Genomic DNA, 11,453 nt, shown 5'->3' on the forward strand with positions numbered 1-11,453 from the left:
CCCAGTGTGGGTCCAGGGTAGCAGAGGATAGCCGCCAGACATGAATGAACGTCAATGCTAAGCCGAGCGCAGGACTAAACAGGCAAATCTATCCGGAAAGGTCTTGCTCTGTACAGAAATGATGAACGTTGAAGGTACATACATGTCAAATAAATTAGATCATGCATAGGTTGCGTGAAGTACAGGAGGGGATCCGGGACGGTGTAAAAATACAGCATTATTTTGTCGTCGTCCTGACGCACCTCACGCGTCATCCAGGACCAACCGAGGAACAACATTCATCGCCATCAGCTAAGTTGACCATACATCAGTGGGCGTACAACTGAAGGACCCGGCGGTCCGCGTACCTCTTGGAAGAGCAGTTTCGCAGCATAAGGGATGGTGAGCTGCGCCATCTTCTTCGAGCTCTTACAGTATGTGCACCAGCCGTTATAGCCCATCAGACCGCACTCTTGACATGCATTGACCTCGAATTTGTCCGAAGATATCATGAGCCGCTCTAGAAGAAGCTGCGTCGCGCCATATCCGATGAGGCAGTCGCGCTCCATCTCTCCCAGACGCAAGCCTCCTTCCCTCGAGCGGCCTTCAGTGGGCTGCCGGGTCAGTGTAGCGCGAGGACCCCTGATCTCGATATGAGCCTCGATCGACCGTGGCGTAGCGCCAAGAGATCTCGGACATAAGGCTTACCGTGCTCGAGCGTGCATCTTGTCCATCACCATGTGTTCTGAGTAAACCGAAGTCAGTCTATATCAAGTAAGTGGCGACATAGGTGGTTCTTACTTAGTTTCTACAATAAAGATTGTAAGCGGCGGCGTGTAGCTAGGCACAAGAAGGTGACTTACCTGGTAGTAAATAGGTCCGAAATACACATAGGCCTCCATTGGTTCCCCGGTTATACCGCTCGTGAGCATATCTTTGCCAGCATAGCTGAAACCGTTTTCGATAAGAATTCGTGACATGTCCTCTACCTATTTTAGTTAGTCGGACCGGGTCTTTCTTCCCCGAAGAAGGGAGTCACCTTAGAGCCGCCGAATGCAGTGCCGTACTGCAACTTCCCGGAGAGTACACCAGCCTAGAAACCCCATATGAGCATGCTACCAGCCTCGGTGACCCAAAGTAGGATTACCTTGCCGGCCAGTAGTTCAATCATCTTTCCAACAGTCATTCGTGACGGGAACCCGTGTGGATTCATGATAGTATCTGAAGTCGTTGTTAATCAAACGTTCTACAAACTCTTGACAAGGGCCTCAAGACTTACCGGGCACGATGCCTTGGTCATTGAAAGGCATATCTTCCTGGTTGACAATCAATCCGCATACACCTTTCTGACCATGCCTTGATGAGAACTTGTCGCCCAGTTCAGGTCTCCGAGTTTGCCGGATCAGGACCTTGATGAGCGTCTGGTCATTTTCGGTATCTGTTATCATCACCTTGTCGATGTTTCCGGCCACAGGCGACTTATAGGTCAAAGGCGCGTTCTTGTAAGGGACCGTAGCTGCTTGACCCGAAAACGTGTTGTCGTTAGCATTCGAGGGCATCTGCTTGTTGACATAGACGTCTCCCGGATCAACACGCTCGCCGACGCCGGCTAACCCATCCAGCTGGATGATATCAAACTTCTTCTGTATCTGGCCATTTTCGTCTACAGGAGCATCCGCTAGACGATCGTACCTAAACGATTGAAGCTTAGTGTTTGAACGTTGTGGCAGAATCGCCGGAACTTGATACTCACGTGCCGTTGGGATATTTGCGGATCAGCGCAGTATTCTTTCGAAGCACTTGACATCGTCCATATCCCCGATCTAAGCTAGCCTTTTAGATATGAGAACATTAGCATCGGACCAAGGCACGGAGGGCACGTAGAAGATAGGAACGTGCCTTGTTAAGAATAAGGGCATCTTCGATATCATAACCAGAATAACTCATCACAGCGACCGTCGCATTTTGACCCGCCGGTAGTCGGTCATAGCCAACTAGTTCGATGGTCTTCGTTTTTACCATGGGCTGCTGCGGGTATACCAAAAGGTACAACAGTGTATCGATGCGGTTTAGTTGATTGAAACCGATCGCTCCGATGGCCTGTTTACCCATAGCACATTGATACGTGTTACGGGGCGATTGGTTGTGGTGAGGATATGGAATTAGACCCGCTACAGCACCCAGGAGAGTGAACGGCTCTATTTCGAGGTGCGTCGTGGTCGGCACGATGTCCGATTCGTACAGCGCAATGTAAGAATCATTCTCTTCGTTGACATCGAGATATTCCACGAGGCCTTTGTGAAGGAAGTCGTCGAATGTCAGCTCACCCTTCTTGAGAAGCTATGCCCGTAGAGTTAGTGGCCCGTACATATGTATAAGGCGTGATAGCGTACCGCAATGTGGTCGGAGGAAACACGAGGCTTTCCATTCTCCACAATGATCATCGGTCGACAGATGCGACCTCCATCAGTAGCGATTTGTACCGTGCGGTGGTGGTGATTGATGTACACGCTAACAAACTCGCTGAATCTCCCAGCTCGACGGAGCTTCCTAAAGTTACTGACGAAACGGGTGGGATAACGAGTTACGCCAATGATAGTGCCGTTCACATGGACCACAAAAGTGTTAGCTCCATAAATCTCCGTACCAGTCGCCAGGCTGATGTCTACGGGACGAAGGATCAGGGACAGGACCGCCTAAGGAACGGACGAGGGAGGCTTACCTTCTACACCAAGCATGTACGCAATACGGACAATCGGCTCCTCCTCCACGTCTGTTGTGATATGTGTCATAAGGGCAAGATTTTTTACCAGCCCACAGGCCTCCCCTTCAGGAGTATCACTTGGGCACAGCATACCCCATTGACTAGGCTGGAGAGCTCTAGGTCCGCTAACCTTCCTGGTCTTCTCGAATTGGGAAGATATTCGGGTCATCATACCCAGCGCGGAGATATAGCTCAGCCGACTCAGGACGTGTGTCACTCCGGCACGTTCCATCTTGAACCGTTTCAGTGACCAGTTGCCGGTGGAGATGGCGCGCACAAAACCAGAGGTAATGTGATCACCCTGGAATTGCATGGTGTTGAAGGCGTCGAACTCATTAGTCCTCGACGGTTTCTTGAGGACTTTATCAATAGCAGCTTTAAGGTTCGTGTTGAAAGTCTTAAACAGATCTTCAAACAGCAACGCAAGCAGCTGACCAGCCCTGAAGGATTATGGTCACTACTTTGACTACGGTCAGGGGGAGACACTTACAACTCCAACCGCTTATTACCTACATAATCCCGATCATCGCACATCTTCTCGTCGTGCATGGCCATCAGCACGCGTCTTGTCATCGTCGCGACGAATATTGCCTTTGACCTGAAGTCCAATCCGACCACAGGGACATGAGCGAGAACTATCGTTGCCAGCGCCTCGAGTGCTTCCTCCCATGCAGGTCGCCTGGGTCCGACTACTTTACGGTTGACCTTGACTCGGGTGCCGATGTACTCCAGAGCCTGGTGGCGAGTGAAAACTCCGAGTTTAGCTGCCTCCTCAAGATTGGCGGAGAAGGTGACTTTGTAAGCCTCGGAGTTGCCCGCAGTCAAAAGGAGTATCTCCTTATCCGACTGTATGCCCAAAGCCTTGAGAGCGATAACAATTGGAACATCCTCATGGATGGAGTTGTGACGCAGATAAATTTTGCCTTTCTTGGTGGCGACATACGTCTTCGACTTCAACCCGCCATGGGTCGACCTGTATGCAGTTAGGTAAGTCCAGACTGTTGACAGCGAGCAGCACTCACGATGTACATGATGCCTGCACGACGCCTTTGGCTGGATCGGTTTCGACAATGATACGATTCTTGCTAAGCTGCTCTTGAACCAAGATAACCTTCTCAGTGCCTTTAACAATAAAATATCCGCCAGGGTCCAGAGGGCATTCAATCATACGGGCCATTTGAGCTTCGGTCCGGCCAGTGAGTACGCACTTATTGCTCCGCAGCATGATCGGTAAGCGTCCGATGTTTACATTTGGTCTCCGGACGACACTCTTGCCTCTTGTGTATTGGATGGTCACCAAGATAGGCGCGCTGTAGGTGGTATCGCGCAGCCGACACTCGTGAGGAGTTACGCTCTTGTCTATGGCATCGGCGTCTGTGCGATCTGGAAAGCCAACTTGTATGTCGGTGTATTTCAACCAGAAGCGGGGATCTACGTCGGATGTAACTTTATTATTCGCCTTGACAATGTTTTTGATATCGACGTCCACAAAGTAGTTGAAAGAGTCAATATGCTGCTTGACCAGACCCTTCACTTTCAAGAATGCGGGTAACAAAAGCCATTTATCCTGTATAGACGTCTGAATACCAGGTGAACGGGTGACTCACGTAGGACGAACCTCAATACTCTTCACGGGGTCCGTGAGGCCCAGTCCTTTCCAGTGCGCCGCATCCGCATTCTGCCAGTCGTCCTCCTCGATAGCGAAGGGCCCCATGAGATCCCAGCGGTCGTCGTAGTCCCCGGTGAAGACGCAGAACGCGCCTTTAGCCTCTCCCCCCGAGTCCCCGATCGTAACTTTTATGGATCACGTGGCTCGCGGTATATATAGGGGCAAAGGAAAGCGCCGACATCAGATTCGGTACCACTTGCTCAAAGCCACTCCAGTCGTCATTTGTGCGCATCGTCCACCATCGGATAACCTTTGCAGCGATGGCCTCGTCTTCCAGCGCAACGGGAACGCCGTCGAACACGCTGCTTCTCCGACGGCAGCTTACTGAACTCATGAAGCATCCTGTAGAAGGCTTCTCGGCAGGTTCGTGTCCCACTATCGTGCAGCGACAACCTTCAATGCGTTCCTAACAGATTTGACGTGAAATAAGGACTTGTTGATGAGAATAACTTGTACGAGTGGGAGGTTATGATCATCGGGTTAGTCATGTCCATTCTTTGTCCGTTTATACTGCCGCTGAACGCTTTACAGGCCACCGGACACGCTCTAGTAAGCGTTCACCCGAACTCCCTGATATCAATGGCATATATAATACGTACTTGCCAGTGAGGGTGGTTTCTTCAGGGCGCGGCTATCGTTTCCTCCGGAGTTCCCCATTCAACCGCCCACGATGAGATTTATTACCCCAATGTGGCATCCGAATAGTGAGTTCTATTGTCTTGCTCATGCCCATGAATGCGCTGAATATTTCGTGAAGTCTATGCGGATGGGAAGGTTTGCATTTCGATCTTAGTATGTCCTTGTCATCGATAACAAGTGTAATATATGATTGATCAGTCACTAATATCTATAGCACCCGCCTGGTGAGGACCAGTATGGTTATGAAGACTCTGGAGAGCGATGGCTTCCTGTGCATACTGTGGAATCAATCGTGAGTGCTATATATCGTCTAAATCAGACGATGTTAATAACCGATCCTTTTACAGCTACTCAGCGTTATATCATTGCTGTCGTCGGACAAGCCTAACCTAGACAGTCCGGCCAATGTGGACGCGGCCAAGGAAGTGCGAGAGGATTTCGCGAGTATGTTTCCTTGTTTTTTTCTTTGTCAGTATGTATGTCTGATTGTATTGATGTATGATCTATAGCATACAAGAAGAAGGTCCGACATCTCGTGCGCATGAGTGCAGAGGCGACGTTTGACTGAGACGCTCTCCGGGTTCTCTGTCTTTCCATCGTTTTTCGGTTCTCCGTCGTCTGCACTGGTCATCACTTGTTGAATATCTTCTCACCCTTACGAATTTGATCACGAGTTTCTGCGTCTGTATCACTGTAGCTCTATCATTACTAGCGGTTTCCTCCTATTGCTGGGACATCTCCCGGTTGACTCTAGCTACGTCTCGGCTGTGCGTAATGGTGGTGCAGAATTTCGCATATTGGAGTAGGCTTGAGGCTAGTCTCTATTCGTTGAAGCAGTATTGCGGCTGCGTCTTCGCAAGTCTTAGTGAATGGGATAGACAATACTCTTGCCCCAGGGGCATGATGTCACACCAGCACCAAGTCCGGGTACGGTGCTCGTGATGGCGTGGTGGTTTGAAGCAACGCCCTCGGACGCTGAGGCTCAAACCTCAACAGTACGACCCGAGCATTACTTGCGTCCTACTAGGACCGACGATATATATGGGGTCGTGGCCAGTCTACCAGTGTTTGTCCACAAGGCTGCAAAAGCCTATGACGGTCCGTTTGCACTTTTAATAAAATGCGCACACTTGTACTATCATGCGGTACACCACATATATAATCCTTCATCCCCACCATAAACTCTCAGGTCTGATTGCGTATATAGACTTGCAGCACAACAATGCATACATATAAGTATGGTCGTTTGAGTATATAATGTTGTCAAGCCTCCCTTCTAAGGCGTACCCATGTGCCTTGCTATTTTACTACCAATTTTATTTTCACATTGAAACGAGTGATTCAAGTCTAAGTCTAATCCTCTCTAATCCTTCGTCCATGGACTCCGCTTTGGCTTCCCCGGCGATGCAAGTGTCTTCCCACCGGAATACCCAAACTCATCCCCAGATAACGCCTGGGCACCAATTGGTCCAGTCCCCCCACTGAAAGATCCTCCTCCGAATAACTCAAACCCAGGATACTCCAGATATGCCTCCTTGTCCGCAAAGGGATCCAATCCGTCTACACCATCAGTCAGTACTACAGCAAGCACGGTAGCATTACTACCAGCACATACCTGATGGCTCTTCATCGGTCCTGCTGCGCTTCACCTCCACAATCTCAACCTCGGAATCACTTGCTGGCATCCTGCCTCTCTTCGCAACCAGTCGCTCTGACTTGCGCTCTTGATGTGCAGCCGCCTTGATATGGGCAGTAAACTCCGACTCCTGAGTCCCCTCGCTTCCCGAGTCGCTGTCAGAGCTCTCCGAAGGTGTCTCTGCAAATAGTTTACCCTTCCGAACTAGGATAGGCCGGTTGACAGCCTTACCGGGATCAGCTTCCTTGCCCTTGCCCTTGCCCTTATACGCAGGGCGAGGTCTAGGGCGCTCAGGAGATCCTTCATTGTTGGAAGAGCTGTCGCTATTCTCTTCTTCAGTCGTTTCTTCACCAATGTCTTCCGTAGGAGAGATTGCCTCTGGGAGGCGATGGCGAGCCATGTCCGTAGCAGCATCCCAGTCCTGTAGAACGGAGAGCGGGATTAGATGGCTGGTAGCTGAGTTTGTAATCAGCTTTCATATCATATGAATCATCGCCGGACATACTAAAGTATAACGTCATCTTCTCTGGCGGTAAGCCAGTTCCTCTTTGCCGTGCGAGATCACTCCCATTTATTGCAGGGCGCCTGATTGAGATGAACTTGCCATAGTGCCGTCCCAAGAGACCCCAGTGGTACTCTCCATCACGAGGTCTTCCATAGCGCACATCCAAGTACCGGAATGGCTGAGGAAATAGCTTCCGAAGCCAGGAATCAATAGCTTCTGCACTCCACTCTCGGTGAAATGTGGGCATTCCATCACCTTCACGATCGACTACCAGACCTGCTTCTTGGTAGCTCTTCCGACCCTTCTGGCCATTTTCTATTATTTCAGGCGTAGGGACTTCCTCACGTCGGACTTTACCAGAGCTCTGAAAGTGTATTCAGTCATCACTACTCTCGACCAAGTAATCTGAGGATATGACGTGCTCACCTTCAGTCCATAAGGCATCAGTAGAACCATGCCAACTTTTATCCCCCTCGACGCTTGCGCTTTGGGCTTTAGGGTCACCTTGACTACCTTTTTAGCACCTCGAACCTTCTGTATACGCATCAGGATGTAGTCGTGGCCATAATATGATGGCGGCTGACCTTGAATCGAGTGTCATTACCCTGGGGCCGATGGCCCTCCCAAGCACCATCCACAGCGACATCGTCAACCTTCCTGAACCCGGCGTTCGCCTCTCTTCGTGCCTCAGCCTCGTCTGCCTTCTCCGGTAGGCGCAGCCTTGGTAACTTCACTGAATACTGGTCGACAATGCTGGCGACAACTCCCAAGTCTGAGCCACCGGTGGAGGGCAGTGGGATGGGTTCATCGGCAGTATGCAGGAAGTCCTTGTGCTTGCATCCGCACTTGTCTTTCTTCTTGGGTACATAGCGCTGACACCGACAGGCGTTACCGTCCTTGTCCAATCCAGCACAGTAAGGCCGGTTTGAAGGCAGGACAGGAGGACCAGCACTAGAGGAGGACATTGTGCGCAAAGGGACTGTGGACGCAGGGCACAGACAACGTGCAAAGGGGTAAGAGCAAGAGCGTTGAGCAACCTGCCTGCAGAGACCCTAATGCTGGCGAAATAGTGGACCCGGTCACCACTGTCAGTGCGGGCCGCCATGTTATCCGCTAGATTTCAATCGGGACTGTAGTAGTTCAGTTTGCCAAATCAAAACATATCGCCCTCTTGCTGAGCAGGTGGGACCAGTCTCATACACCAGAAGCTATATACAACATGGTCAGCATCACCCATATCACCGCCCAGAACCATGCATCGCTCAGAGTGCAAAGGGCATGAAATTTGCCCTCAGCCATCTGAAGCGGGCCCTCCTAAGTTGGAGCACTCGATCGAGGGGCTGCCAGCGGCTCCGACGGCACCCGCCTTATGCCATTCAATATATCATCAGCTTGGCCTCGGACGGCTGATGCGTATGGTGGGAACACAGCCATTTGGTTGAATACGGCGGCGAAGGACTGGGTGGTAACAGAATGGGCCGTCAGCGCATCAATACGGGCATGAAGAAGAGGAGGCTGGGAGAATAAGGGAGACGGACGGGCGGGGTCACTCTACACCAGTTCAGTAGTACTTGCATCAACCAATGTTGAAATACGTATCCTTTTACCGGGGACTCCAGTCATCATCCCTTTTTGTGAAGGCCACAATGGCCTTTAAGCAGGGCAAATGATTTCGTGAAAACGTTCCCAAGTTGCATGAAACATGCCCGCGTTCCAGTTGAACGCGTCATGTTGTAAGTCGGTGGCAGTAGACATATTCCCAGATCGCACGAAGTCAGCCTTGATGCATTGATGCGCCACATCCTTTTCCTCCGCCTCGTCGAGTCTGTCTCCCGCATCCCTCCCCAGAGTCCCGCACCTGCTGCCCCACTACTCCCATGAACCTCATCTCGACCACTCGCGCGATTGGCGAGCACTTTATCGACGGCAAGAGCAGCTACCTCTGCCGCGCTCGAGGCTCTGGACAAACACCTGCATATGCGCTCCATTTTTCCAGGCATTCGGCATGCAAGACTAAGGTCTGTTGCCTCCCATTCCATTCTCTCACTCTTGCTTGCTAATTGCTTGCCTTATGCACCGGCACAGTCCTGTGCACGTACGGCATTGTTGGCAGGCTCGTCTGGACGAACAGGACCCCACGAGGAATGGGCAGGTGAGTGCAATGAAGAATTGCATAGGTTTCAGGGGAGGTAACACCTTGTTACCTCCCCTGCTAATTGACCCACTTTAGCCCAAATCCTCGCCCCAGCACACACACATGCATGCTGAAGACAACGAACGCGTGCCCACTCCCAGCCGTGCGGAGGTGCGCAAACTCCCGCCTATCCAGCAGCCCTCGCCACTGGGTCCAGATGTACGCGAGATGTCCGACTCTCTGCAAGCAGAGCGAATCGAGGCGTGATTGATGACATCCCGGATGATGGCGCGGCGACAAGAGCACAGAGGTGAGCTTGTCATGGCGACTACATCTACATCCTGCAGATTGATGGTTCAGTACATCTAGTGAAAAGCACGGGTTACGGGAACCCGTGTGGGTAAGGGTAAGGGTACCGGCGGGTATGGGTATGCGGGTCGCGTTTGGCCGTATCCGTAACCCGGCGGGTCTCGAGAACGCATCGTTCGACGCGCTCTCGAAACCGAAACCGCGAGTACCCGCGTACCCGTACCCGACCTGTCGACGCGGGTTACGACGCGGGCGCGATATGGGTATGCGGGTCGCATTTGGCCGTATCCGTAACCCGGCGGGTCTTGAGAACGCATCGTTCGACGCGCTCTCGAAACCGAAACCGCGAGTACCCGCGTACCCGTACCCGACCTGTCGACGCGGGTTTCGACGCGGGCGCGATACAGGTACGCGCCGGGAGATTGGAAAGTCACTGGCAGCTGCAGCGAAGTCATTGTTTCTTGTTTAACGGTTGAAGACTTGGGCTACGAGATATGACCGTGTGCATATGCATCATTCAAAAATACTAGTAATGGGAGACTGGAGGTTATTATAATTATACACTGGCAGAGTACTTGTATGATCCAACCTAGGCTACATGTCAAAATTGCATCATGATCAATGGATTGGATAAGACTATGCATGGGTGTGATGGAAATGAATAGCAAGAACATCCTGTCGTCTGATACGGCTGCATTTCGGTGGCGTGGAACACATCGGTGGCGCTGGATGCGTCCGACGTGCCAGACATTGTTGACGCGCTCGCGCGTTTTCGCGCCGTTTACTGTCACCCGCGGCTCGCTGTACCGAGTTTCCACGCACGGGCCTGCTTTACCAGGTACATACGGTCGGTCTCACTGCGTTCTGGTCATAGCGGGGCCCCTCTGCATTCACAGAGAATGAGCGGTGAGTGGCATATCGTCTGGCTGTCATCCAAAGCACGACGGCCCTGCCTCTCTCTGGTCTTGTCGCTGGCACGCACGTCGACCTGGGTGATATTGCAGACCTTTGTGTGTCGGCAGGTTGGCGCTGTAGTGGCTGGTGCAGGGGCAGGGGCAGCAGAGGCTGGCATTCTTAACAAGCCTTGGAGCCTGTATACCCATAGTGCTTGCTAATATGATCCTTTGTAGCCATCACGTATGCCTGTCGAGCTTTTCGGGAGGTAGGCTGCTTTAACTTCAATCCACCGCCGTTACTGACTCACTTTTGGCCACTAGTTGCGCGCACTCTGGAGTGTCTCAGAGTCCACGCAAACGTACGACACTCGGCGTACACGCTCAGGCCGTGTGTTTTCACCCTGGACCCTGGATAATGTTATCAAGCCCAGGGACGTCTTTGATGTCAACAGCGCGCTCAATGCCTGTGAAGACATAGCCTACCAGCGAGATGCGGCGGAAGGGAGTGCTGGCTTTGATGAGGATGACCAGGAGTTGAGCCCTGAGCCGTATTGGCTATATGTGGGTATGTTGTACAGTCTTATTATTCTGTGCTTGTTGGCCCCTAACATGACTGGCATCAATCAGCCAGCAAACCCACCGCTGCCTCCCTCATTGGAAAGACAACCCCTCCTGTCCCGACTCTGCCCTCTATTCCAGCTCCTGCCTCTGATGCCAGGACCACATTGGCCCCCTCCTCTTCACCATCCTTTGACTCTGCTACGGTCCCACCACTGTCACTTCTCTCCTCTGCTGAGAAGCAAGCCTTCCGCCGCCGCAAGATGAAGACTGCGAATCGGAGGAGGCGCGTTGAGGAGGACTTGGCCAAGATTGAGGCCAGAGGCCGCCATACTCTCAAGCAGAAGTCTATTGCCCTGAAGCG

The 11,453-nt window shown here is 51.9% G+C and overlaps 4 protein-coding genes across 4 annotated transcripts; 2 read left to right on the forward strand and 2 right to left on the reverse strand.

Annotated features, from left to right (window-relative positions):
- Nucleotides 1-123: 123 nt before the first annotated feature.
- On the reverse strand, nt 124-4,495 carry GLOTRDRAFT_138552 (beta and beta-prime subunits of DNA dependent RNA-polymerase). Its single transcript, XM_007867602.1, has 15 exons — nt 4,362-4,495; nt 3,766-4,310; nt 3,234-3,716; nt 2,702-3,183; nt 2,373-2,644; nt 1,879-2,319; nt 1,733-1,812; nt 1,259-1,671; nt 1,127-1,200; nt 1,019-1,072; nt 843-968; nt 781-787; nt 688-724; nt 348-621; nt 124-291 (listed from the first exon to the last, which is right to left on the reverse strand). The coding sequence occupies exons 1-15, from the start codon at nt 4,455-4,457 to the stop codon at nt 244-246; spliced, it is 3,432 nt and encodes a 1,143-aa protein (XP_007865793.1). The 5' UTR covers nt 4,458-4,495; the 3' UTR covers nt 124-243.
- Nucleotides 4,496-4,603: 108 nt separating this feature from the next.
- On the forward strand, nt 4,604-5,896 carry GLOTRDRAFT_75938 (ubiquitin-conjugating enzyme). The gene is made up of 8 exons (XM_007867603.1): nt 4,604-4,775; nt 4,843-4,891; nt 4,944-4,961; nt 5,019-5,116; nt 5,170-5,204; nt 5,266-5,343; nt 5,399-5,495; nt 5,561-5,896. Exons 1-8 carry the CDS (start codon nt 4,673-4,675, stop codon nt 5,617-5,619), a joined length of 537 nt encoding a protein of 178 aa, XP_007865794.1. The 5' UTR covers nt 4,604-4,672; the 3' UTR covers nt 5,620-5,896.
- A 424-nt stretch (nt 5,897-6,320) lies between these two features.
- On the reverse strand, nt 6,321-8,157 carry GLOTRDRAFT_121217 (uncharacterized protein; the record flags this gene model as incomplete). The annotated part of the gene is made up of 5 exons (XM_007867604.1): nt 6,321-6,611; nt 6,667-7,143; nt 7,193-7,556; nt 7,619-7,726; nt 7,777-8,157. 5 exons carry the CDS (start codon nt 8,155-8,157, stop codon nt 6,415-6,417), a joined length of 1,527 nt encoding a protein of 508 aa, XP_007865795.1. The 3' UTR covers nt 6,321-6,414.
- Nucleotides 8,158-9,069: 912 nt separating this feature from the next.
- On the forward strand, nt 9,070-9,593 carry GLOTRDRAFT_128970 (uncharacterized protein; the record flags this gene model as incomplete). Its single annotated transcript, XM_007867605.1, has 3 exons — nt 9,070-9,210; nt 9,306-9,344; nt 9,423-9,593. 3 exons carry the CDS (start codon nt 9,070-9,072, stop codon nt 9,591-9,593), a joined length of 351 nt encoding a protein of 116 aa, XP_007865796.1.
- Between the last annotated feature and the right edge of the window lie 1,860 nt (nt 9,594-11,453).

Source organism: Gloeophyllum trabeum (assembly GCF_000344685.1).
Source record: "Gloeophyllum trabeum ATCC 11539 unplaced genomic scaffold GLOTRscaffold_00006, whole genome shotgun sequence".
In the NCBI taxonomy this organism is placed as follows: domain Eukaryota; kingdom Fungi; phylum Basidiomycota; class Agaricomycetes; order Gloeophyllales; family Gloeophyllaceae; genus Gloeophyllum; species Gloeophyllum trabeum.